At 55.1% G+C, this 25,549-nt stretch overlaps 2 protein-coding genes across 7 annotated transcripts; one reads left to right on the forward strand and one right to left on the reverse strand.

The window, feature by feature from the left end:
• Positions 1 to 262: 262 nt before the first annotated feature.
• ZNF296 (zinc finger protein 296) lies at positions 263 to 4,361 on the forward strand. The gene is made up of 3 exons (XM_081118484.1): positions 263 to 652; positions 893 to 1,042; positions 3,294 to 4,361. Exons 1-3 carry the CDS (start codon positions 355 to 357, stop codon positions 4,262 to 4,264), a joined length of 1,419 nt encoding a protein of 472 aa, XP_080974610.1. The 5' UTR covers positions 263 to 354; the 3' UTR covers positions 4,265 to 4,361.
• A 454-nt stretch (positions 4,362 to 4,815) lies between these two features.
• On the reverse strand, positions 4,816 to 25,306 carry CLASRP (CLK4 associating serine/arginine rich protein). Of its 6 annotated transcripts, none has more exons than XM_081119940.1 (21): positions 25,241 to 25,306; positions 24,091 to 24,218; positions 20,011 to 20,108; positions 19,377 to 19,478; positions 19,065 to 19,144; positions 16,837 to 16,921; positions 15,464 to 15,612; positions 14,537 to 14,633; positions 13,008 to 13,086; positions 12,836 to 12,909; positions 11,719 to 11,760; positions 10,476 to 10,691; positions 10,064 to 10,351; positions 8,287 to 8,556; positions 7,926 to 7,965; positions 7,528 to 7,588; positions 7,294 to 7,352; positions 7,165 to 7,211; positions 5,530 to 5,612; positions 5,200 to 5,224; positions 4,816 to 4,960 (listed from the first exon to the last, which is right to left on the reverse strand). In XM_081119940.1, the coding sequence occupies exons 2-21, from the start codon at positions 24,187 to 24,189 to the stop codon at positions 4,918 to 4,920; spliced, it is 2,037 nt and encodes a 678-aa protein (XP_080976066.1). In that variant the 5' UTR covers positions 24,190 to 24,218; positions 25,241 to 25,306; the 3' UTR covers positions 4,816 to 4,917. The 6 variants fall into 6 exon arrangements, 4 of the variants coding, with proteins under 4 accessions (XP_080976066.1, XP_080976065.1, XP_080976067.1 ...); XM_081119939.1 differs by having other exon boundaries at positions 7,860 to 7,965; XM_081119941.1 differs by having other exon boundaries at positions 25,024 to 25,288.
• Between the last annotated feature and the right edge of the window lie 243 nt (positions 25,307 to 25,549).

Consider the following 25,549-nt stretch of genomic DNA (forward strand, 5'->3'; position numbering starts at 1 on the left):
CATTTTCTGGCTCGGGGGTGTTTGTGGGGATCCTGTACCTCAGTTTCACCAGCCCTAAAACAGGATCTGAAGAAGCTGTGTCTAAGCGTGTCATTAAGGTGTGGTCACTAAGCCAAACGGGGTGGGCCCGGCCCGGATGGAGCTTGGCCTCCAGCAGGGCCCTGCCGACCGCCCCATCCACTCCCTGAGGCCCCGCCCAGTGGGCGGAGCCACTGGCCGAGCCAGCACGTGTAAAAGTTCGCGGCCAGTCGCTGCAGTCAGTCACTCACCTGAGCGTCCTGCCCGCGGCGCACACGGCTCGCGCGCCTTCCGCCGCCAGCCCGCCAGCTCGCCAGCCCGTCCCGGCCGCAACCCATGTCCCGCCGTAAGGCCGGCTGCGCGCCCCGCCGAGTAGACCCCGCGCGCTCAGCCAGCTCAGACGACGAGACGGAGATGCGGGACCTGGTCATCGACGTGAAGCCCGAGCCAAATACGTGGCCCCTACAGGCCCCGGGGCTGCAGCCCTATTCTTCAAAGGAAGTGCCCGCGCCCGGGCGGTTCGAGGGCGAAACCCGCTACTCCCCCGGCCTGGTGCTCGCCGGCGGTTCCCTCCACGCCCTCGGCTCGCGGAACCAATGGACTCCTTGGACTTCTCTGATCGCGGATCCTCACGGTAAGGTCCCCCTGTACCGGGCCCCACTACCCTCCCCTTTCACTCTCCGGTGCGACGCTCTCCTCCGGGCACCGCTCCACGTCCCCTGCCCCCTGCCCCCTGCCCCCTGCCCCCTGCCCCTGCCATATTTCCCTAGCTGGGCCCTGGCCCCCTTCTCACCTCTGGGTTTCCCCTCTCCCTCGGAACCCTCAGCCCCGCTCTGGCCCCACCCCACGTTCACTACCCGCTTCCTCCCTGCAGACCGCCAGCCCTGGACCGACGAACACCCAGATATGTTGACCTGCGGCCGCTGCCTGCAGACCTTCCCGCTGAAGGCCATCACTACTTTCATGGACCACAAGAAGCTGGGCTGTCAGCTCCACAGAGGCCCCAGCCCTTCCTCCGGCTCAGGTGAGTAAAGCTGGGATGCAGCCCCCTCTCAAGTTCAAGGGCCCGGCTTCCTGTGGGAGAAGGGGCTGAGCTGGACAGGCGGGGCAGTGAGCACTACTTCCCCTTTCTGGCTCCCCTTCGGGTGCAGCATAGGCGTGGCCAGGGCCTGCCCTGTCCTAGGGCTGGGACTAGTGGTGGTGAAGGGGGGTGGGGGTGGGGCTGGGCAGGGAAGGAGGGTGGCCCACAGGGTGTGGCCAGCCCCAGAAGACTGGTCCGGGGATTTGCCACACACGCCCCCCAATCTAGTTTCACTTCTCCTTCCCCTTGGCCAGAAATAACTGGCCAGGTGGCTGGACCAGTGTGGCAGTAGGGGGGACCCTGGGGAGGACAGTGGCCTGGGGGAGGGGCGGCCTGAGGCCAGCTGGAAGGGAGGTGTTGTCCCCCTCTCCCCTGGAATCTCCCAGCTCTGCTTGCTGGGAAGCCCCTGGTTTTAGTCAGGTCCTCCTGCCTGGGAGTCTGGGTTCCTTCTCTTGGGATGGAATTAAACCCTTAACATGGTACTAGATTCATGGTGAGCTTTTGGTCAGTTCTGGCTATGGGGCTTATTCAAACCAAGGATTTCTAGCCCCCAGCCTATGTGCTCCTGGGATTTTTGCAGAGGGCTGGGCCACAGGGAGGGTCCTGTAGTGAAAGGAAGAGCTGTGATTGAATCAGCTGCAGAGTGGGAGCAGGGAGGAGCTGTGATGGAATTATTGGAACAAAGCATTGAGACTCTTGCAGGATTGTAGGCTCAGCCCAGCTAATGTTTACTGAGAGCTTACATGGGCCCACCTCTCAGTTGTTCCCCATTCGAGGTCACGACTACCCTAAAAGGGAGAGGATCCCCATATTCTAGCAAATGTGGGAACAGGTTCAAAGAGGGGTATTTCTTTTTTTCCTTTTTTTTTTTTAATCCTCACCCGAGGATATTTTTTCCATTGCTTTTCAGAGAGTGGAAGGGAGGGAGGGAGAGACATCGATGTGAGAGAGACATGTCAATCAGTTGTCTCTCATACACACCCCGACCTGGGTAACCTGAAACCTGGGTATGTACCCTGACTGGGAATCAAACCAGCAACCTTTCAATGCACAGGACTATGCTCAACCTACTGAGCCACACCAGCCAGGGCCAAGAAGGGTATTTCTTGCCTAAGGTCCCACAGCTAGGAAGGAGAGCCAGGCCAGGTGGACCCTCTGCAGCCCCAACTGCACTCTTGACCTTGGTGTTGCATTGGGAAATCCAAGACTTCGAAACCAAGCCTTTGAAAAATAAAGGCAAGTGGATCTATTAAGTTCCTGACTGATAGTACCTGGGGGGTCTAGAGAAAATGTCCAATTTGAAGGGCTCTCAACTGGGGGTCATGTAAAGGGCAGGGGACCTAAATCACTACCCTCCCCCCCCACACCTCTGCAGGTAGCTGCTAGACCTCCCCCATCTAGGCCTTGACCCCCTCTTCTGTAATGGAAACCAGGAGCTTGGGGCCTGACAGAAAACCCACTCAATAATCGAAAGCAGTTTTTATTAAACCATTAACTTTTGAAAACCTGTTCTCCCACTACCCAGGTTTCTGGATTGAAACCCCAAGCCTACCCCTTCCTTCCAAGCTGTATGACCTTGGTGAAATGTCTCTTTGCCTCCATTTTCCTGTCTGGAAAATGAAGGTCTTTTCTCAAAGGAAAGTTGAGAGTGAGCTGAGGCATGGCCTGGCACCTAGCACACTGATTTTGGTCACCTCTTCAGCAAGGCCTTCCGAATCCCCCAATATGGAATAGCATTCCCCCCATTCCTCACTCTACTTTTAACTTTTCACATTTTCTCAAAGATTTTTTCTTTTTTTAAAATTGACTTGAAGAGAGAGGAGAGGGAAACTCGATTTGCTGAACCACTTATTTATGCATTCATTGGTTGCTTCTTGTATGTACCCTGACCGGGGATGGAACCTGCAAACTTGGTGTATGGGGACGACACTATCCAATTGAGCTACCTGGTCAGGCTTTGCGAAGATTTTCAAACACACAGAAAGAAGCCTCATCCCCCCATTTTCCTTGCTGCTTGTCCATCCACCCACCTCCCTGAACATCAGCTTCCTGAGGGCAGGGAGTTTCCCTGTCTTCTTACTGTTCTTGGGCCCTGGAACAGCCTTTCCCACAGAATGTGTACAACTGGCAGCTGTGACCTGCAACCACTATGCCTCTTACCCATCACACTGACACCCAGCCCATCTCTCTGCAGAACTTGAGAACCTGAAGATCTTGGTTTGCCTCCGCTGTGGCCGACAATTCACCAAGCCCTGGAAACTGCTGCGCCACGCCCAGTGGGACCATGGACTGTCCATCTACCAGACAGAACCTGAGGCCCCGGAGACCCCACTGCTGGGCCTGGCAGAAGTGGCCGCAGCCATGTCAGCAGTGGTAGGACCAGAAGTGGAGGCCAAGGGCTCCAGGGTGAGTAGCCTCCCCCGGCGGAGCCCCACCTGCCCTGTGTGCATGAAGACCCTCAGCTCCTTCAGCAACCTCAAGGTGCACATGAGATCACACACGGGCGAGCGGCCCTATGCCTGCGACCAGTGTCCCTATGCCTGTGCCCAGAGCAGCAAGCTCAACCGCCACAAGAAGACCCACCAGCAGCTGCAGCCTCAGAGCCCCTCCACGACTGATGCCAGTCAGGAACAGGCCTCAGCCGCCCCTCCAGAGCCAGCTGCCCATGCCGCTGCCCCAGCCAGCACCCTCCTGTGCAGCCGGGAAGGGGCTGGAGCCGCTGCCACGGCAGGTGTGCAGGAACCTGGGGCTCCGGGTGGTGGGGCTCAGGCCGGCCCTGGCGGGGACGGTTGGGGAGTTGCCATCAAGGAAGAGAGAGCCGACTCTGCTCAGAGTCCAGAGAAGTTGCCCAAGAAGACGTCAAAGTCATCGGGCAAGAGCCATGGGCCCGGGGGCAGCTGTGAGTTCTGCGGGAAGCATTTCACCAACAGCAGCAACCTGACAGTGCACCGGCGCTCACACACGGGGGAGCGGCCCTACACCTGCGAGCTCTGCCCCTACGCCTGTGCCCAGAGCAGCAAGCTCAACCGCCACCGCCGCATGCATGGCCTGGGGCCCGGCGGTGCCCGCTTCGAGTGCCCCCACTGCCGTGTGCCCTTTGGCCTGCGTGCCACCCTGGACAAACACTTGCGGCAGAAGCATCCCAAGGCAGGTGGGGAGGCCTGAGTGGCAGGAATGCCCTCCCTCCCTGCTGTCCCTGGTACCACCGCCACCATGTCTGCTAACCTTGTCCTGCTGTGAATAAACCCTCCCTCCCTCTAGTTACACACGTGTGGACTTTGCTTTCTCGGGGCATCTGAGGTGGGGCAGGAGGCTTCCCCTCCTTGGGGTGGACGGCTGGACAGACCGGTTTGGAATGAGGGGGTGAGGGGGAAAGGCCAGCCCCCAGTGCCTGTGGCACAGCAAGACTGGCACAGAAAGCCGTGCTCCCGGTTCCCGGTGTGGGCGAGGGCAGGGAGAGGCCTGGACCTGTTACCAGAGGCCCTGGGCAAAGTCCTGGCCCATCCTCCACATGTGGGTGCTGGGCCCTTTTCCTACTGGATGGAACCCCTGCCTCACTGAGCCGCAGGCACTAGGATGCAGCCAGGCTTCCCACACAGGCAACACGTGCCTGGCCCCTAATCCCCAGCAAGTTCCCTCCCCATCTTGCATGGCCAGCTGGTGGACAATGGGGTTTGAGAGCCTGCACCCAGCACACAGATGACACTGAGGCCAAGTGAAGGGAATTAAATAACGTTTATTTCATTAGAGAACAAAACCAGCAGCATCACAGCTTGAGCCCTTACCCCACCCCATCCCCTCAACCCCCACGCTTCTGCCTAATGTCGATAATGGGGGCTGCGGGATCTGGACCTTGAGCGCCTGGAAAGAAAAAGGGAGGGGCCCCATGAGGGCTGGGCAGGGCACGGGGAGCCCTGTGCATGCATACACATGTACACACACGCACCAACACACTTGGGGACTACTGGGGCTTCAGGACGCAGCTGCGGAGGGAGGCAGCCCTACAACTGAAGGGTGCAGGGTGGCAGTGGAGGAACCCAGCGCAGACCTCCCTCACAGGACAGCTGTGACTTCCCGGGGAGCCGGTCTGGCTTACTTACCTTCGGGAAGAGCTGTATTCTCGACCTAGGAAGGAAGGAGGTGGTAAGGACAAAGCAAATGCCCAGGGCCAGGAGCGGACCCCAGGGCTGGACTTCTGGTGTCGCCTTTGGCTGAGGCCACCCGCCCACACCAGTGTGCTGGGAACGAGCATGTCTTACAATCCTGCAATTCCCCCGTGACTGAAGCAACACTTGTGTGTGTGCACGCATCTCAGAGTTTTAACGTATGGAGGGTCAATGTGAGTGTACCATGGTTTTCCAAAACAGTTCTGACATCGCTTCTTTTTCTAACGCCCCAGGGCCTCCAGTCCAATGACCACAGACACTCACTGTAACGGGGGGAGGGCGAGCGGCTCTGCCGGCTGTACTGGCGTTCCCACTCTTCTCTCTCCTTCTCTCGGCGTTCCCGCTCCCTGCGGGGAAGGGAGGCAACCCAGGGAGGGTGAGTATGTGGCCCGGACGCTGAACTCCAGGGCCGCTGGCTCACCTGCCCAGGGCCCGTGCTTCTGACAGCCTCGTCCCAGCGGAAGAGCACCCCACCCCCATTTGGAAATGAGGACCAGCTCAGAGGGGATGCTCACTGGGCAGAGCTGAGACCCCAGTCCCAGTCAGCCTTGCTATGAAAGGCTCGCTGAACAAACAGAAAGGAGGGCTGCCCAGTTCAATCACTTCCTGTCCCACTCAGGGCACAGTCACAGAGCACAGGGACTTATATGTTAAGTGCTTAAACGGTTTTCAACGCAATGACTGGGATTTGCAATCCTAAGGGCGACATTTACTGAGCACTTTCTCCTGGCTGCAGTGGCACAACTATCCCATCCCTGTCTAGTAGCTGAGCAAACAGGCTCACACAGGAAAAAGGCCCACAGCTGGTGAATGGCTGAGGCGGGATCAGAACACAGGTCTGACAGATGAAACTGAGTCCTTTGGCACTCTGTCCCCACACCTCCTAATGGAAGCACACAGCATCCTCAGAAACCCAACACACAATGAGTGTATAATGACAATGACAACGACTAAGAGCAGTGGTGCTGGCATTGGGCCTTCCTATGTGCCAGGCACCATGTTGGGCACCTCAGAGCAGGATCTTGCCAGGGTGGGGGCATTTTACGTGTCTCCCAGAGGAAGGAGTTAGAGGGGTTAAGTTGCTTGTCCAAGGACCCACAGCAAGTACAGGGTGGAACCAGAAATAGCAACAGGCAACATGGTCCTGCCACTAAGTGACTTCCCTCCTTGCCAATACAAAGCACTATGGCCCAGTGTGGCCCAGGGAGCAGGGAATATGTGTATGTGGGGGGGTGCTAAGGCACTATGGGCACTAATCTCTGAGTTAGCCTGTGAGGTCAGCACCAAGAGAGCCAGTGCCCATCCCAGGGCCACACAGAGACACAGAGCTGGCACTCAACTCTGTAGTAGAAGACACGAAAGGAGAAGACAAGCAGAGGGGAGAGGAGAGAAGGCCCGTCTCCCAGCACTGGACCAGACCAGCCATGGGACTGGCTGCAGTTCAGCCCTTCCACAAACAGCACCAACTCAGTGTTCTGGGGGCTGAGCACGCAGCAGCAGGCAGACCTGGTGTCTCAGTGGGGACACTGATAATAAGAGAGCAAACCAAACAGACTGCCTGCCAGGTGAGGGTTAGTGCTGAGGCAAACAGAGCAGGGTTGGAGGATAGAGTGTTTTGGGGTGCTACTCTAAACAGGAATGTCAGGGAGGAGAATCCCCCAATGGAGTGAGGGAGGGAACCAGGTGAGGGTCTGGGGAAAAGCAAAGGGAACATGAGCTGGAGGCTCACAGAACAGGGTCACAGTGGCTGGAGTAGGCTGGGGATGGAGGGAGGAAACAGTGCAAGACAAGGGCTACGACAGAGCTATAGCTCATATCTGGGTGGTGGGGAACAAAGGGGATGGGGGGATTCCCAGAAGCAGGTGGCTGTGGCTGATACAGGGAGCAGGGCCACCTTACTTCATACGGATCTTGCGGGCCATGGCGCGAAGCTCGTCTTCCCGCTCCTGCGGCAGAGATGGCAGAGATGAAGTGAGGGCTGGCACAGCTGGCACCCCGCCGGAGCCCCACCCCTCACTCCACCCTTACCTGACGTTCATGCTCCTGCTGTATCATCTTCTCCTGGGCGGCCTTCTTATCCGCCTTGACTATGGGGAGGAAGGGACACAGTGGCTGAGGGGTACTCTCAAGAGCCCTCCAAGCTGCCCTTAGCACAGCAGCAGCAGAGCAGCGTGCATACCTCCTCCCCCCAGGGTGCCTCCCCAAGGCCAGGCTGGAAGGAGGGAGAACTAGGAAGACTTGGGGGACAGAAAGGGGACATACACTGCCTGTTCAGTGCCTTCTGCATCCTCAACTTCAGCTTCTCCTGCGGCGTGAGCTTGGGCTGGGGAAGGGGGAGAAGAGGCAGGAGAGGGGTGGGTGTCCCGGAGTTCCCACAACCCACCTCATCCAAGAGCCTGGGACTTTTGAGGACATGTGGGGAGGGGCAAGCTGTGGACACCTGCCATTAAGGTCTAGTGGCCCAGGGACAGATGGAGCCCCTGTGAGCAGTGAGGAGAAGGGGACATGGATTTCATGGGGGCAGAGCCCTTCCAGCCCCCCTCAATCCCCAGGGCTGGATCTCCCGGCCCACCCGGGCCCCCCTGCAGGCCCACCGGGCCCAGCACTTGGGCACTGCTGCTGGCGGGAGTTAGACGGGCGAGTTCCAAATTCTTACTGACTTTGGCAGCTCCTGTCTCTTTACCAGCGGCAGGTTCGGTCCTGGGAGGAGGAAAGAACACCTGCCATCTCTGACCCCACATAACCTCAACACTACCCTCAGACCAGAGAGTCAAAGCCATGGGTCTCAGGTGCCCTCAGGGAGATACCCTGTCCCTCTGGGATCCCTAAGGACAGGGCCATGACCCCCTATGACCCATCATCCAAGGCAAGGCCCTGACTCCTCAGACACACCATCCCAGGTTGGGGCCCTCTTTCCCTCACAGCTCCCAGAGCAGGAGCAAGTTCCCATCAAAAAGGAAACAGTCAAGTTCATCCCCATCTCAGGCTGACAATTCTCTTCCCCAGCCCTGCACCACTCACTTTTTCAGCTTCTCGCCCACAGCAGGGGACGACGCCGGCCTGGTCAGCTTCTCCCTTGGGGGTGATGGCGAGTGACTCTGGCTATGGCTACGACTATGGCTTCGACTGCGGCTGCAGCTTCGGCTCTGGCTCTGGCTGGGGCTGCGGCTCCGAGTCAGGCTGCGACTTCGGGATGGGCTGAGGGACCAGCTGCTGCGGCTGCGGCTACTGCTGTGGTGCCTGGGGCCCCGGCCACCCCGCCTGTACCAGTCCCCTGAGCGGGAGCGGCTCCTGGGGGAACAGCAGGGCAGGAGAGGGGCCATGAGGCTCCAGGAACCCCATTCACACCCTGTCCCCTAGCTCTGAATGTACAGTCCTCCTGCAAGGCTCTATGGCTGGTCTGGGTGTGACCACCTTTCCAGTTCCTTTCCCTCAGAAATCCCAGTTGCTCTCTGGCCTCACTCAGTTTAAATAGACCACCCTCTAGATACAACCACCCTGAAAGTCACTAGACACCCATTTACCTACCTCCCTGGGATGTGAGCTCTGGGGAGGGTGGGACCTGGCTGGTCAGCTCCCCCTTTACACACTGTGCCCATCTCTGGGCAGCCAGGAGCCACATCCTCACCTTGCCAAGACCCAAGGTCTTACACTAGTGGGAACCAACTCCTCACCCCACTCCCCACCAGACTGCAGCACACACCCGCCAGACCCAGCTTGGGGACCAGCACACCCATCCTCTTTCTGCTCGGGACCCTGGCACTCCTTAGGTAGGGGTCACTGGCAGGCTGGCATTTGACATATGACCAGCCCTCCACCCCCAGTCTTTCTCCTGTTGTTGCCCTGGGTCAGCCTACACGGAATGACCTGAAAGCCAAATCTAGGCCCCACACTAATTCTGTTGAGGCTGTCCTGAGCTTCTACAAAATTCGTATTTGTTGGCAATATTGAAAAAACAAAAGCTACCCTTTAAAAACCCAGACTCTCAACTTCTCTTGAGAATCCAGAGCAGCCAACAACCCCACCAGATGGGACACGTGCTCCTAGTTCACTAGGCCCCACCTGGCCCGTTTTGCCTGCCAGACCCTATAAGTAGCTGATGTTGAGATGCACACAACAATAATACAATAGGTGACAATGCTGACAATGACAGCTCTTCTAGAGTGCTAGGCTATTGTGTAAGCACTAAGCAGTTACATGGATTTACTTGTTACACTTTCACAATGACTCAAAAGGGCTAGTATCTAACTCACAGACAAAGAAACAGGGCCCTGAAAGTTCACTGGCAAGGCCAGAATTTATACCCAGGCAATTGCTCCAAAGTCCATGTTCTCACCCACCGAGCTGAGCTGCCTTTCCACCAGCAGCCCTGAACCCACCAGGTAAGAGAATGGGAACGATGTCCCAGTCTCTAGATGCTTTATTTAATATACAATGTGCAGTGCTCACCTCAAACCCTGCCTCCGCCACAAAGGGCTGCCTAGATTTTTCTGGCCCTCTCCCCACAGAGTGCCCCAGCTCTAAAGGCCAGGTTCTGCTGCAAACCACAGGACACCCTGGAGTTTCCATGCACCTCTCCACCTCTTGGCCTAGGAGCTCCCAGTGAGAACAGCTCAGTCTCCAGTCCCCTGTCTCCCTGAGCATGGCAGCAGTGCTCCACCCATGTCACCAGGCTTGGAGCTGCCTCACAGAGTGGGCCTACCTTCCCTGCAAACCCAGCGCTTCCTGGTTTCACTGACCTTGGGGCCCAGGACACTAGTAGGTCTCTCGCCCCCCATGCATACCAGGCTGCATGTACCTGCTTCTGCGCCGGGGTCCATACCCACCACGCCGGGTTGGTGAGCGGGAGTAGCGGTGTCCATCTCGGGAGCCCCCACCTGAGTGCCGCCGGCCACGGCTTCGAGACCGGGAATATCGCCGGGAACGCGATCGGGAGCGAGACCAGGACCGGGAGCGGGAGCGTGCGTGGCGACCTGAGCGATAGTAGCCCCCACCACGGCGGGAGCGGGAGCTGGAACGAGAGCTGGAGCGGGAGCTGGAGGTCCTCGAGGCAGAAGAGGAGGAGGAGGAGGAGGAGGAGCGGCGGCTGCAGGCGGGGCAGAGGGCAGGTCAGTACTGGCCTGGGCCCCAGCGCCCTCCTGCCCCAGGTCCCCCCACGGTGGCCAGGGCGGTGGCCAGGGCGTAGGGCGAGCAGCGTGAGCGTTACCGACCGGGCGTTGGCATTACGTCCCGGTGCGGGGCCGCCAGGCTGGGGGGGTGCGGGAGGCTTCCCTGTGGCGGCCCCTGACGCGGCTGCAGCCGCTGCTGCTGCAGCTGCCTCCTCATCGCTGCCCCCAAAACTGGTGATGAATGTGATCTTCTCCTCACGGCCCGGAGTTGGGGAGCGGGAGCGGGAGCGAGACTCAGAGCTGGATTCCGAGGGTGACCTACAGAGTAGGGATGGTGCTCAGTCATTAGGCTCCCAGAGCCTGTCCACCAGCTAAGAGCAACAGAAATGACAAGAGCATGGCACCTGACACCCAGCACACATGAATAGAGCCAAAGGGCTGTACGAGGATTTGCTTCATGACCAGGTAGCCTTTTCAAAAGAGCCAGGAATGGGGTGACAGGGAACTGTACTGATTCTGCATGGCTATGAGAAAGGGAGCAGATCTCTGTGTTTAACATGGAAGTATTGCCCAGTATATATGTCAAGTGTGCAGCGGTGATTTCTAAGACATTAAGTGTGGTACAATGCCAGACCTCTCACCAAAAGGTGCCTTACCTCAGATATCCTCTCCAAAGCCCCTGGAATGGGTCCCTCCCTCCCCATTCTCAAGAGGGAAATAAAATAGGTCAGACTGAGGTCTGTCCACCCTCAAAACCCCTTCCCAACCACTGCCACATCCAGGAGACACACATGTGCATGGCCAGGCCACCCGGGCCTATTAGTTCTCGCTGCTTATTTCTGGGAGTACAGATTAAAGACATTTTTGATGTTTAAGTTACACTGTTTGCCATTTTCGGTCATTTTCAACAAGACTCAGTTGTGATTAAGTCAGTAAATTAAAGGTTCATATATAAAGAAAAAAACCGGGAAAGCAAAGCTAACGTTCTGGAAAAAAATGAAAAAAAGATTCAGCCCTGGCCAGGTAGCTCAGCTGGTTAGAGCATCATCCCTATACAACAAAGTCATCGATCCCCAGTCATAGCACATACAAGCAGCAACCAATGAAAGCATAAATAAGTGGAACAACAAATTTGACGTTTCTTTCCTCTAAAATCAATAAAAATCAAAAAAAAAAAAAAAGATTCAGGTGCACAGCTGACATCAGGTGCTAAGACCACCAGTACACGTCACCCAGTCTGTGAGCTCAGGGCACCCTACAGGGTGGAGCCCCCTGCCCCTCCTCACCCCTGCCCCTCCATTAGGGGGTTTGCTGGCTGCTGCTCCCTGGGCCCCCAGGAACTCACCGTTTATAGGGGTCGTAGGTGGGGCTGTCTCGACGAGCATAGCTATGGAGAGAGAGGAGTGCGACAAGAGAAGGCTTGGGATCTGAGTTGGCATGGAATTGGGCCCAGCCCCTGACCCTGGGCATCCAAGGAGAGACACTGGGCATAGTGAGAAGGGGGCTGTCAGCCAAGTTATGGACCCTGCCCTAGATCTGTCCAAAGCCTGACCCTTGACCAAACCTCCCAAACAATGTTCCAGACCCATCCAGACCCCAGGCAACAAGGACTTCAGTCTCTGTCCTGCTTGGCCTCCAGACCCCAGACTGGAAGTGTCCCTCTTCTCACTCTATGCCCAGGATTCTGCTAAGTGGGTCCTGGCTTACTAATGACGATGATGATAAAATTAGAACTAACGTGTCTTAGATGCCACTTGCCCAGGGTCACACATCTCATAAATGAAAGAGTTGGGATTCCAACACAGGCCATATGGCTCCAAGCCTGCCTCCATGGTAAAGATAATGATGGTAAGAATCAGTGTGACTCTTTAATGAACATTTTCTAAACCATACACCAAACCCTGAATCCACAATGGGTTGTTAAGCCTCACAGCAACCCTCGGTCACACTCCTTGAATACAGATGTGGCAAAAAGAGGTATGGGCTTGCCTGGGGCTGCCAGGCCTAAGAGGCTGTGGCAGGAGGGCTCTCCACACACCAGCCTGCCCCATCCAAATCTGCTCAAGACCTTCTGGGAGGTCAGTGTCCCTTTTCCAATGGAGGAAACTGAAAATTGAGAGAGGAAGTCACCTGCCCAAACTCTTGACAGCGAAGGAGCAAACAAGCAGCCCCTGCTCCTCACCTTTTCCAGCCAACCCTTGTTACCTCCCACTGGCTCCCGGAGATTCTGACAGGGGCTCTGAGTCCAGCAGTGAGGAGAATGCCTGGCAGGGCAGGGTGTCCACATATCCCTCAAGGCCATTCCCATCTCTAAACCCTCCCCATTCACTGCCTTACTACAGAACTCTCTCCAAAAGCCACAAGCCTACCCCCCAGAGTCTTCCTGAGCCCCAGCACCCTCCCCCAAAGCCTGGACAGACTTACTCTAGCAGGGCAGGGGCACAAGGGAGAACCCAACCTACCTGGGTGGGCTGATCTTACGGCCCCTCAGGCGCTTCTCCCGGAACTCCCTCCGCTGGCGCCGAGAGCGACGGCCCTGGAGTAGGGTGGGTACCAGGCTGTTGAGGGGTGTGCCCTCCCTGAGACCTCAGACTTAAGACACACTCCTGCCCTCCACCCTGGCCCACCCCTCACCGAGTACATGGCCTTCTCCTCCTCAAGGGCCTTGGCGTGTTTGATGGCCTCGGCCTCCTCCTTGTCTTTCCGGAGCATCCTGCAGAGAGGGATGAGGGTCACAAGGGAGGAGGGGGAAGACCACAGCCAGAGTCACTGCAGGAGGTGAGGGACCCCATGCCATCCTGGGGACTCTCATTCAGCACACTTATTCATTCAGTCATTTATTTATTTATTTTAATCCTCACCCGATGATAATTTTTCCATTGCTTTTCAGAGTGAGTGGAAGAGGAGGGGGGGGGACACACATCAATATGAGAGAGACACATCGATTGGTTGCCTCTCGCACGAGCCCCGACCAGAGCCAGGGATCGAGCCTGCAACTGAGGTACGTGCTTTTGGCCAGAATCAAACCTGGGACCCTTCATTCTGAGGGCCAACACACTAACCACTGAGCCAAACCAGCTAGGGCTCAGCACTATTATTTAGCACTTACTGCATGCCAGGTGTTGTTTTAGGTATTGGGGACTCAGTATTAAAAAAAAAAAATAGAGCCTGGTCGGTGTGGTTCAGCAGCTGAGCACTGATCTATGATCCAGGAGATCATGGTTCGATTCCTGGTCAGGGCACATGCTCAGGTTTTGGGGGCGTGCAGGAGGCAGCTGATCGATGACTCTTTCTTCACTGATGGTCCTACCTCTCCCCCCTCCCTTCCTCTCTCTGAAATCAATAAAGACAGATTTTTTTTTAAAAAAAGAAAAGACAGCCAATGACCACAGAAGTGACTCACGTGACAGGTTAGATGGTGAAAACCTTGATGAGAAAATAAATCGTGAAAGGGAAAAGGAAGTGCAAGGAACAGGTAGAAGCTGCAGCAGCTTTCAATAGGGAGATCAGGGAAGCCACAGAGAAAGTGGCAGCTGAGGAGAAACCTGAGGAGTAAGCTGCACAGATGCCAGCACAGCCAACAGCAGAGAGTGGCCTGGAAGGTGGATGGGGCCTTGGGCACTTGAGGAGTAAGGAGGCCATGGAGGCTGGGCAGGGGTGGAGTGTGCAGGTGGAGGGGCAGAGGACCAGACAGGCAGGACCTTGTGGCCGTAGTGAGAGCCCTGGCTGCTCTTGAGTAAGGCGAGAGCCATGGAGGGTTCTGCGTAGAAAGTACTGCGTTCAGACTTGGAATTATTCAGATTTCAATTCACTGCCCCAGTTAGCTGGGACCATTCTATGTGATCTGCATGGGGTGTGGCACAGGGCAGAGGCTCAACCAGCCAAGCACAAGGGAATGACCTAATGAACAAAGACACTCCACTAGAGGGTGCTGTCCACAAGGTCAGATCGCCACAGGTCACAAGGAGTTGGGTCTGGCCTTAATTTCTGCTCAGAAGCTGGGTTACAAGGACCCAGTCCACAAGCTCAGAAAGCTGTGTGTAAAGCCCTTAGTGCAGGGCCAGGCATACAAAGTGCTCGGTAATGGGGTAGCTATTAGTATCAGGGATAATGACAGAAGTGCCAATTCCAGAGTGGGAAGGGGTATCAACTGCAGGCCTCACCTGACGAAGTCACCATCAGCCATGCCATAGGTCGTGGCCTGTTTGTTGAGATCTGCCACCTGCTCCTGGTTCAGTTCATCCACATCCACCTCCACATCTGCACCAAGAGAGAGGCTGTCAGGGGCCAAAGCCCACCCAGAGGACAGGGAGAAGGGGCAATGCCCCAGGAGGGGACGGGAGGGGCGCCCACCAGACTGGAGGCCTCTGCAGGGATTGAGTGAGTCAGGTCATCTCGATGTCTCCAGGCCAGCACAGGGCTTGGCCAGAGGCGGGCACAATAAACGGTGGGGGGGTGGGGGGGGGTGGGGGGGGGCAGGTGATGGATGGATGGAGCCCAAACGAACACAAGCAGCACACGTATGGAGGGAGTGAAGGGAGAGTGAGGAGTAACGGGACCAAAAGAGGGTGGATGGAAATGGGTGTGGGTTACAGGTGTTTTGGAGCTGGATGTGTGACACGGAAGTGAAGTGGGATGGACACTTTCCATGTGTACAAGCAAGTCACCAGCAGGCTGAGGGAGAAGAGGAGGGAGATGGTGGGTGGTGGGGTCAATGGGCCCTGAGGTAGGGAAACGGCGGGGGGTGGGGGGATGATGGGCGCCTCTGTAACTGGATGACCACTTGTTTTCCAGAAGAACGAAGAGGGGGGGAGAGACAGAGGCTGACCCAAGTAGAAGAGAACGGAGCCAGAACCTAGGTGGGGACAGTGTCATAAAGCAGTGTCCTAAAAGTGAGAAAGGAGATACAGAGAGGGAAGCTGGGAACAGGAGCACATGAGACAGCGGACGGCAGGAGGCTGGAGTGCCCTGGAGCAGGGGTGGGAGAGAGGGGCTTGTGAGCACAGGGCGCCCCACAGAGGGTGAGGGACGAGACATGTAAACGATGCCCAGGGACTGCGGGGTGGGGGAGGGCAGAGAGGGGACCCCACCGATGTCGGGGATGACCTCATCTTCGTCCGAGTTGCTCTCCTCCTCAGCTGGTGACTCCTCCTCCTCTGGCTTCTCTGCCACCTTCTCTACCTCAGCCACTGTGCTGTCCTCGTAGGTGTAGCCAATGGAAGCCTTCTTCTCTGCCAGCCTGGAACGGGGGAGCCCGTGAGCCAGGGCAGCGCCAGAGGAGAGGACGCAGACACCAAGCTCCCTGCACACAGGCTCTCCCTCAGCCTGGAACCCTCTACGCCCACCTCCCAGCAGCTCCTCCCTCTTTACCCAGGCCCAGCTCCAATGCCCCATCTTCCATGAAGTCCTCCCCCAGAACCTAGGTGGGGACAGTCAAGCCCCTGCCTGGTCCACACTGGGTCATTACTGTCAATGACAGGTCAGTCTCCCGCCACCAGGCTATGAGTCCTGCAAGGGCAGGACTCAGAGTTATCTTGGGTAACAATGTGGCCCAGCTCTGCCCAAAACAGAGCAGGGCCCTAGTGCATGTCTGCTGCTGAATTTAGTCAACATTCCCTGATGCCTTCCCAGTGCCAGCCTCGTCCTGAAAGTGGGGTCATGCACAGGATCAGTCACATCCGTGAAGACTTCAGGTGGAGGGAAGGAGCAAGTGTGAGGCTCACAAAGAGTGAAGCCTCAGCAGCAGGAGGAAAGGAGTCAGGGCATGGGGACCACTGTGCAACAAGTAGGACAGCAGGCGCCTTGGAGGAGGGCAAGGTCATCCCCGGAGGAGGAACAGTGTGTGCAAAGGCAGGGGGAGACCAAGCACACGGCCAGAGGGGGTAGAGAGAGAAGTGAGACTGCCCGACTGCTGCTCTCCCAAGACGGCAGCTGGGGACCTCCATGCTCCAGAGTAAGAATCCACACCCTCCAGCCATTCCTCAAGGAACACAGCCTTGAGAAGGCCCTCTCCAGAGTGACAGTCAGCTGCTAACTGCGAGCTTACTGCACAGCAGGCACAGAATAAGTACTTTCCAAACTCCATCTCTTGCAGTCCTCATCACTCCAGGTAGAGGGGGCTCCTGTTAGCCCCACGTTACAGAGGAGCACCCCAAGGCCCAGAGAGGGACATCCTCACAGGCAGGATTCGAGCCCAGGCCTGTCACTACACAGGGCCTGTTCTCCTAACTGCACCTCCCACCATTCCACAAGCTGAAAACATATTGTAGAGGTTTTGAAGCACAGCTTTCCCCTCCAGCTGCTGCTTCCTTCTCTGAACATTTGTCAAGTGCCTACTGTGTGCTGAACACTGGTTCCAGCTCTGGGGAGACCAAAGTGCACAGGATGGACGAGGCCATGCCCTGGTGAGGCTCACAGCCCTCCTGCCTCCCCCAACCCCTCAGCGCCCCAGACCCCCTCTCACTTCTTCTTCTCATCCTCACTGGGTCTCTGGAGGCCTCCATACAACTCGTCAATGTATATCTGGTACAGGCACTGCTCCTCTGAGACTGCAACAAGGCAAAAGGCACACAGGTCACAGGGGGTTGGGGACACTGGGACTTCAGGGGGACACACAAGAATGCAGTGGGGGGAAGACAGGCAAGTACAACCCAAGCCAGGCAGGGAGCAGAGTCACTGATTTCTAGATAATCACAAACTGTGTGTGGTGGGAACACAGCAATTGCAGGAGGGCCCTGGCTATTCTACTGACTCACCATGTGACCCTGATCAAGGGAATTCACCACTCTGTGCCTCAGTTTCCTTTTCTGTAAAATGGGACCACTGGCAGAGTGAGCACTTGGTACTTGGGCACTGCTACTTTATCACTGTTAAGGAGGCCTCTGGCTAAACCCTTTAGAACTACAAACCTATCCTGAGTGCTGGACATCACCTGGACACCACAGGCCTCTCCACTGTGTGCCTCTCTATGGTTTAGTTTAAATTAAGTATGGTTTGGAGCCATCAGGGCTCTCATTCACCCACAACACCCACCTCAGGGGGCTCAGCAATATACCAGAGCTTTCCCTGATCTTACCCCGGCTCACTGCAGGACCCTGGGCAAGTCCCCTTCCCTCTGTGGGCCTCAGCTTTTCTATCTGTAAAGCGAGGTGGATAGGCCAGGAGAGCACAGAGGTGACATGGCCTGGCCCTCCCTGGCTCCAGCAGCCACCCCGGTTCCTGCCTGTAATGGACACCCAGAAAGAGGTCCTGCTCACCTGTCTCACACGAGCTGTCTCGCTCTCCCTGCTCCAGCCACTCAGACTTTCTGTCACCCCAGCACACCGCCTCCTTCCCCCCATAGGGCCATTCTGATGCCCAGAGTCCCGTGACCCACCTCTTCTCATCAGAGAGCTCCCACCCATCATTTACTGACACCCCCCTCAGTGAAGCACCACAAAGAACAGCACCCATTCTGGCCTAACACCCACCCTAGTTTTTAATCAGCACCTACTTTCCTGATTATATGGTTGCTGCCCTCTCCCCCACTACATCCCTGATCTCAGAATAGCCCCTGACACCCCACAAGTGCTCAGGAATTCTGGGAATAAATGAATACAGAGTCAGACAGAACAAAGGGAAATCCTGGCTCTAACACCAAGAATCTGTGTGGCCCTGGGTGAAGGCAAAAACTACAACAGTATCAATAATGATAAGTTTTCTTAATTCTAAGGCCTCGCTGATTGCTAGAATTTGGAAAAATCTGATTTTAGAGATGCCCAAGTCTATCTTAGAAACAAAGAAATATGGGACTCATGAACCCATAGGGAGAGCCAGCTGTGCCAGCTGAGTGCTGGGGCGTTAAGCACCCCTCACCAAACCGCCACAACTGCTGGGTGGGGCAGAGCCCACCCAGATAGACAGAGAGGCGCCACACTATGGGATCACTGCGGCTACCTTATCCTTAACCCACAGGGAACCCGGGGAAGGGGAGGCTCCAAGTCCTTCTCAGAGGGAGAGCTAGAGTTTGGAGCTGACCCTCAGGAGGCAGTGGTGGTTACAGGCAGGGTGAGAACTGCAGCTCCGTGGACTGGGTGTCCCCCCAACTCTGAACCTCACTGTCCTCTCGTCCGTAAAATGGGGCATCACCCCTATTTTGCTGGGTGATTATGCAGATGTAACGAGATAAAAAAAGATTAAAAAAGCCCAAGTCTACCAGGGTCCAAAGCTCCCCGGGCAAGCCCAGAGTGGGGAAGTCCCCATGAGCCTCCATTTTCTCACTGGAAGGCAACGGTGATTGCTTGGGAAACACTGGACATATATGAACGCCTGGCAAACTGTCAAACTCAGCCTAAATAACTGTTCAAAACAAGGAGCAACTTCCTCTTCAGAGGTCACATCCTGACCCATGCAGGCAAAGGAAATAAATACACAGAAGAAAACAAAGTATTACTGCAATTTTCCCCAATTTTTTAGGAGAAAGGGCCATAGAGTTAGAGGGTCTGGGATGTAGAAGTGATCTTGGCAGGAGTCTAGTTCAGCAGACATCTCCTGAACTGATTCAAGAGGAGGTGGCCCCTAGAGGGACAGAGCTGGGACCAAATCCAGGGCGTTTTAGGAGAAAGCACTGGGAGGAGACTTTTCCCAAACTTGTCTAGGTCTTCCAGTCTCTAGGGGCCCCCAAACCACCTCCCCACACCCAAGACCACTCACTGCCAGCGAAGTCGTTCTGCACCAGGCCTCGGTAGCGCTCGTAGTTACATTTCCGCTCATCCGACTCCTGTTCTGGGGAGCTTTGGTGAAGGTCAAGATCTTGAGATCAGAGGGAGAGGGTGGATCCCACCCCAAGCCAGCAAGAGGGAGGACAAGGGGCCCAGCTCAGGCTGGGGGACTGGGTGGGGTAGGGTTCCCCAACCGCATACCTCCTTCCTTTCAGGAAGGTGGCAGGCAGGCAAGGGCTTGGGAAAGAAGAGGAACTGCTGGGTCAGACTCCCTGCCTGGCAACCCCTTGGGGAGACAGCTTACATGGTGGTGAGCAGTGGGGGGGTGTAGTCAGGGATGTGGTCCAGGTGGGCGCGAACATCAAAGCGGTCAATCATGTTGTTGGTGTCCCCCTGCCAGGGCATCCTGAAGTGGGAAGCAGGGGAGCAAGGAGCTTAGGTTCCACTGCCCAGGACACAAAGTGCCTGTTCCCTGCCACCTCAAGCTTGGGAGCCTGGCCTTCAGTCCCCTCTAATCTCCATGTCATAGCCCTCATCCTTACCCCTTTCCTCTCAGTCCCTTATGCTACAAACCTACCTGAATGGGGAGCCTGAGTAGAGCCCCATAGAAACTGGGGTTCTTTTTCTCGGGACCAAGCAAGAGTGAGGAACTTGAACCAGGTCCTAGGGGCCAAAACATCTCCTCTGGCCACCTACTCCCTGCTTCATTTCGGCCTCTGACCCTGACCCTGGTCCCACCAATTCCCCTCTAAGTCCTTCAACCACCACCGCACCCTAGGTCCTCCATCCCAACCCATCAGCTCTCCTTAGCTGGTGACTATCACCTCCCCATGCAGGTCAGACCTTGTCTGCCTGAGTCCCCAAAGGTATGTCCATACCCCAGGTCTCCTGTGACCCTTGGTCACAGACATTAGCTGGCCCCACAAACTCAGTCTTACATGTTAACAGGGCTCTCTGCGGCCAGGGCAACTGCAGAATCCAGGTGTACCTTGCAAGCTCTGCCATGTACCTGCAAGAACTGGGCTGGGTCCTTTTTCTGCAGAACAGACAGGATGGAGGTTATCTCCCAACTGAGCTCCAAACCTCAGCACCCTCCACACAACCAAGTACAGCAGCGAGCAAGCCTCTGATGTCAAGGAGGGTGGCAGCACTAACAAGGGCTACCCAACCTCTGCGGAACAAGGGAAGGGAAGGGTTTCCTCTCAAGATGGTGGCAAGAGGCTCTAAGCTCTGGCCCAATCTTCTGCACAGCCAGTAGCAAGACCTCCCTCTCTAAAATACTAGCCCCCGCAACCCTTTGCCCCCCCACCCAGGGCATTCAGAGCCAGGTGTGAGCACTTTGGCCTGGATCAGTCTCCAAGACACCAGGACTGACAAACACATGAAAAGATGACCAATGTCACTAGTCATCGGGGAAATACTAATCAGAACCATGAAATATCATTCCACACTCACTAGGATAGCTAAAATGGAAAGGAGAGACGACACAAGTATTGAAGAGAATGTGGAGAAATTAGGTTCAAATAGTTAAATAAAGAATGACTGTGTGACCCAACAATTCCATTCCTAGATAGATACCCAAAAGAACCAAAAACAGATACTCAAATGCTTGTATACAATGTTCATAGCAGCACCATTCACAGTAGCCAGAAAGTGGAAACAATCCAAATGGCCACCAGCAGATAACAGATAAAATGTGGTGCATCCAGACAATGGAATATTGTTGGCAATAACAAGGAATGAAGCAGCAATCCACACTACAACATGGGTGAACCTCGAGACCCGTGTGAGCAGCCCATCTCCTCAAAGCAGTCCTCAGCGACTGCCCAGCCACTGCCACCGTCCACAGCTTAGTGGCTTGATCTGAAGGCTGATCACGTTCATGTTCGGAGACAATGACAGCTTGTACAGGCCTGCACCACAAAGCACCCTACAGACACTGTTCTTGTTCTTGAAACTCTTCCCTATCACCCCCAGTGAGAGGGGCTGGTCATCACCACTGTCCCAAGGGGAAAATAAAGCTGAGGGAGCTCCCAGCTAACAAGGAGAGCATAGAGTCCCAGGCCTTCAGAGTGACCCAACTCCAGCCCTTTACACCATTCATCGATCTGAATGCAAATTCCAGCTCCACCTGGTAATAACAAGAGCTAGCACTGACTGAGCAAGCTGCCCTCAGCAAGCCCACGCTCAGTGGTCCATGTGCCCAACCTCACTGAATATTCCAACAGCCCTGTGTGGGAACTGCTCTTGTCCCCATCATTTGTGGCAGACCATTAACTGGCAACCAACATCCATCTCCCTTCTCCAACAGTAATAGGGCTCCTAATATATCTGGCACAGGCTACCCAAAATAAGGTCTATATCTCTTAGCCTTCCTTGCAGCTGTATGTGACCAAAGAACTACTTTCTGGCCAGTGGGACATGAGTCAAAGTGTCATATGCAAACATCTAGAAACTTTAATACTGGCATGAGCACCTTGGTGCCTTTCCCTCCCTTCTTCCTCCCTGCTGGATGGAATGAAGACATGATGGCCAGAACTTAAGCAGCCATCTTAGGCCTCAAGACAACACTGGGAAGAGGAGCCATGCACAGCTAAACAACAAAATGGTCCCTGAGCAGAACTGAGCACCACTGGGTATCTTTGTGGAAAAGGAAATAAACTTTTATTTTGTTTCAGCCACTGATGTTTTAGTTCTGTCATTCACATGATTTTACATGTTATAACACTTCACATGAAAAAGAGGCAACCAAGCTCAGGAGACAGTCACTGGTCCAAGGTTACACAGTGCATAAGTGGAACAGCTGAAATTTGAACCCAGAGCCCTATAACTTCAAACTCTAAGGACCTAACCATTTTGGCACGTTGTCTCATGGCTGTGTCACCTTGGACAAGTTGCTACACCTTTCTGAACTTCTATTTCTGTAGTAGAAAGCCCTGATGAAAAGCTAAGAGAGGTGAAAGGTCAGAGAGCCTGGGTTAGAATGCCACTCTGCTCTCTTGCTATGTGACTGTGAGCCACGACTCTGGGTCTTGGTCTGCTCATCTGTAATATGGTGACAATAAGAACCATCTCCTAGGCTGGGGTGAGAATTTAATGAAGTGGAAACACATGGCAAGTGCTCAGCACAGGACAGCACAGCCCTGGCTGGGTAGTTCAGTTGGTTAGAATGTTGTCTCCGATATGACAAGGTTGTTAGTTCAGTCCCCCATCAGGGCACATACAAGAATGCATACCATGAATGCATAAATAAGTGGAACAACAAATCAATGTTTTTTTCTCTCTCTCCCCCTTCCTCTCGCTCTCAAATCAATAAATTAATTTAAAAAATTAATGGACACTGGGTCTGGCACACCATGGGCCCTTAATAAATGGCAGCTATTCATTCCTGAGCACTGGCTATGTTCCTGGCCCACTGCTGCGGCCTCAACTCTGACCAACATAGGCCAGGCCCTGCCCTCATGGTCATGTTATAGTTATTCTGACACCACCAGAGAAGGGCTCTCCCTTCAGCCCGGTGGTTTGTTTGTGGGTGACAGAAGGCAAGTGAGGAGCTCTGAGAGATTCCTCTCCTAGGGTAATAGAAGCCTCTGCCTCACAGGTGACTTTGGGGATTGAAAGAAATCATGAATCTAAAGCTCTTCTCACATAGACTAGTGCCTGAGAAGGATCAATTAAAATGGTAACTGCTATTGTTTTGGTTCATCTATCCTTTCAAACCATATTTGCTGGAGCCAAGCTTGGGATGCAAATGTGACCCAAATACACCTAGTCCCCAATCTTACAGAGCTGGACTTGTGTGTGTTAAATTCCACAACGGGGAAGGACAGGGAGCTATGACAGCACTTATAGGGACACCTGACTGAGTGAGGGGGATGAGGGAAGACTGCCCCACACACTGAGATCTGACAGATACGCAGGAGTTAACCAGGTATTTGGAAGAGCTCATGCAAAGGCCCTGTGGTCAGAAAGGGCTATATAATTCTGGAAGGTAAACTTATACCCTCTATACATATTTTGTGTTAGAGATGGTCACCGAGGTAGTGAGGAGGCCAGATGGCTTGAGTAAAGGAACGAGGCAGAGCAGGTGGCATGAGCCTGGAGGGGGGTGTAAAATCCAGACTAGCAGGGCCTTGAGGGCTGTGTTGAGGAGTCTGGGTTTTCTCTCAAGGACACTAGGGAGCCACAGAGGAGTTATGAGCAAGGGAGGGACAGGGTCACCTTTGTGCTTTAGAAAGACCTCTCTGAACCCTCTGAGGAGGGTGGGTTGGATGGAGCAGGACTAAAGGCCATGAGATCAGGGAGGAGACTGGGGTCAGTGATACAGGAGCAAATAAGAACATCTATATAAATATCACCTAACCGGAAAACTGACCCTAGGACACAAGTGCATTTCAAACTGGGGTCTCAATGACAAGTAGGAGTTAAATAGGTGAGGGGAGGCAATACAGGCACAATAAGTGGTGGCAGAGATGCAAAAAAGGACATTGGAGCTACCCTAGGATGAAGCTGAGAGGCTGGTAGAAGACAGATCAGAAAGGCCTTTTAGGTAATGGGATGGAGTTTGGTTTCCTCTCCAAAAGTAACTGAAAAATCAAAGCATCAAACAGGAGAGGGAAGTAGTCAGAGTTCACTTAATGAATACTGATGGCACTTCTGCGGGATGCCAAGCCAAAACTCAAGAATGGCTGAGCTCTGGGCACTGCAAATACAGCAGTAAACAAGACACACAACATTCCAGAGGTGGCCAGTCTCCTATCTGCACTGCTCTGAGTGTTACAAAGACCTTCCTTCTTCCTGCTAACACCAGCTCTGTGCTGAGGCTACACCAAACAACACAATATGCACTAACAGAATGCCACAGGATTTTATCAATGATTACGCTGAAGAAATGACTGAATATTCTGAGGGAGGTGAGCTCTTGTCTTGGCATATTTCCAAACCCAAATTCTACCAGAATGACCAGGGCCCCGCCCTCTTGGGGAGCTCCCACCCCAGATTAAAGGTCGGTTACTCACAATCTTTTCATAGTACTCGCGCCGCCGCTCTGCCCTCTTCTTGTAGTCGACCATCATACCTCGGAGCTTCCGCTCATGCTTCCGCGCCTCGTGCCACATTTTGGAGAGGCCAAGCCTAAGGCCTCAACCTGGGGGATGAAGAGGAGGGGAGAGTCAGATGAGCTGCAGAAACCATATGGGTAGAATCAAAGCCACCTACAAGTTGGTGACAGAGCTCATCCTAAATGCCAGCTTCAGGGAGAGCAAGTGGGGCTGCAGAACTGTGCACCAGATGCCCTTGCATATCCCTGACAACCCTGATCCAGTAGCGTGGGCATCCTGAAACCCCCCAGGTGATTCTGCAGCATCCACCTCTGGGAAAGGAGTGTCCTTGGTTCAAGGAGCTGAAGTCAAGAATGAAAGGTTTTGGAATGGAAGGAGTGTTTGAAGTAAGCTCTAGAGGCAAACCCTAAGCAGCTGGGACTGGAGCTCAAGGGAGAGGGAAGAGCTGAAATGGCTCCCACCAGAAGCCATCTGTGGAGATGAGTATGGGTTCTAGGAGGATGAAGATGAAGGAAGGCAGGGGGATGAAGATGAAGGAAGGCAGGTGGAGGAAGAGGAGAGACTGTGGAAAGAGAGTAGTAGGGTGGAGGTCGAGGGCAGGTGAAGGGCACGGATGAAAGACGATGCTTGTGGAAGGAGGAGGAACATGGGGGAGTGCTATCTTTCCTTACAGCGGAGCTGAGGTCTAAAGTAATCTGAATGGGGGGGTAGTAAAAGGAGTAGAGGATGAGAGAGGCGGAGCTGGCAGACGGGAGGAAGGGGTTCAGTTTAGAGGCAAGGCTCGCGGGCGGGGTGGAGTCCGAGGGTTTGGAAAGGGCTCCAAGACTCCATTTATCCACCTAGTCCCTGAGGGCTCGGGCTCTTTTTTGGGTTTTGACAAGGGGGCGGGACCTGTGGCTAGCAGCGGGTCGCCGCGGCGAGTTCCGGCCCACGGCGGAGGCAGGGGCGCGGCCAAAGGCCCGGCAGGCCGGAGAAGGTGCAGGGTGTGAGGCCCTCGGGGCCGGGGCCGCGCAGAAGCTCACAGAAGCCCGGGGAGAGGCGGAGGCAAGGGCGAAGCTATGCTGACGCCGCCCAGGCCAGGATGTCGGGGCCCGTCGCCTGCACTCACCGGCTCGTCGCCTCCTGCCACCGCTGCGCTCGCGCGCTGCCCGCACCGGAAGCGGAAGTGGGAGGCCGTGTTAAGGGAGAGGGGCGGGGCGGGGCAGAGAGCGCTTCCGCTACTCTGAGGGGCGGGGCCTGGAGGGGAAGTGGGGAGAGGCGGAGCCGAGAAGGGTCCGCAAGCTTAGGACGCGCACGTGAGATGGGGCTGGGTGAAGGTGGGTAAAGGGGGGAGAAATGGAAGACATATGTAATAATGTCAACAATAAATAAAAAGTAAGTACATAAAAAAACCTTAATGGGCAGATAAACATTATAA

The sequence above is a fragment of the Miniopterus schreibersii genome, assembly GCF_964146895.1.
Source record: "Miniopterus schreibersii genome assembly, chromosome: 18".
In the NCBI taxonomy this organism is placed as follows: Eukaryota; Metazoa; Chordata; class Mammalia; order Chiroptera; family Miniopteridae; genus Miniopterus; species Miniopterus schreibersii.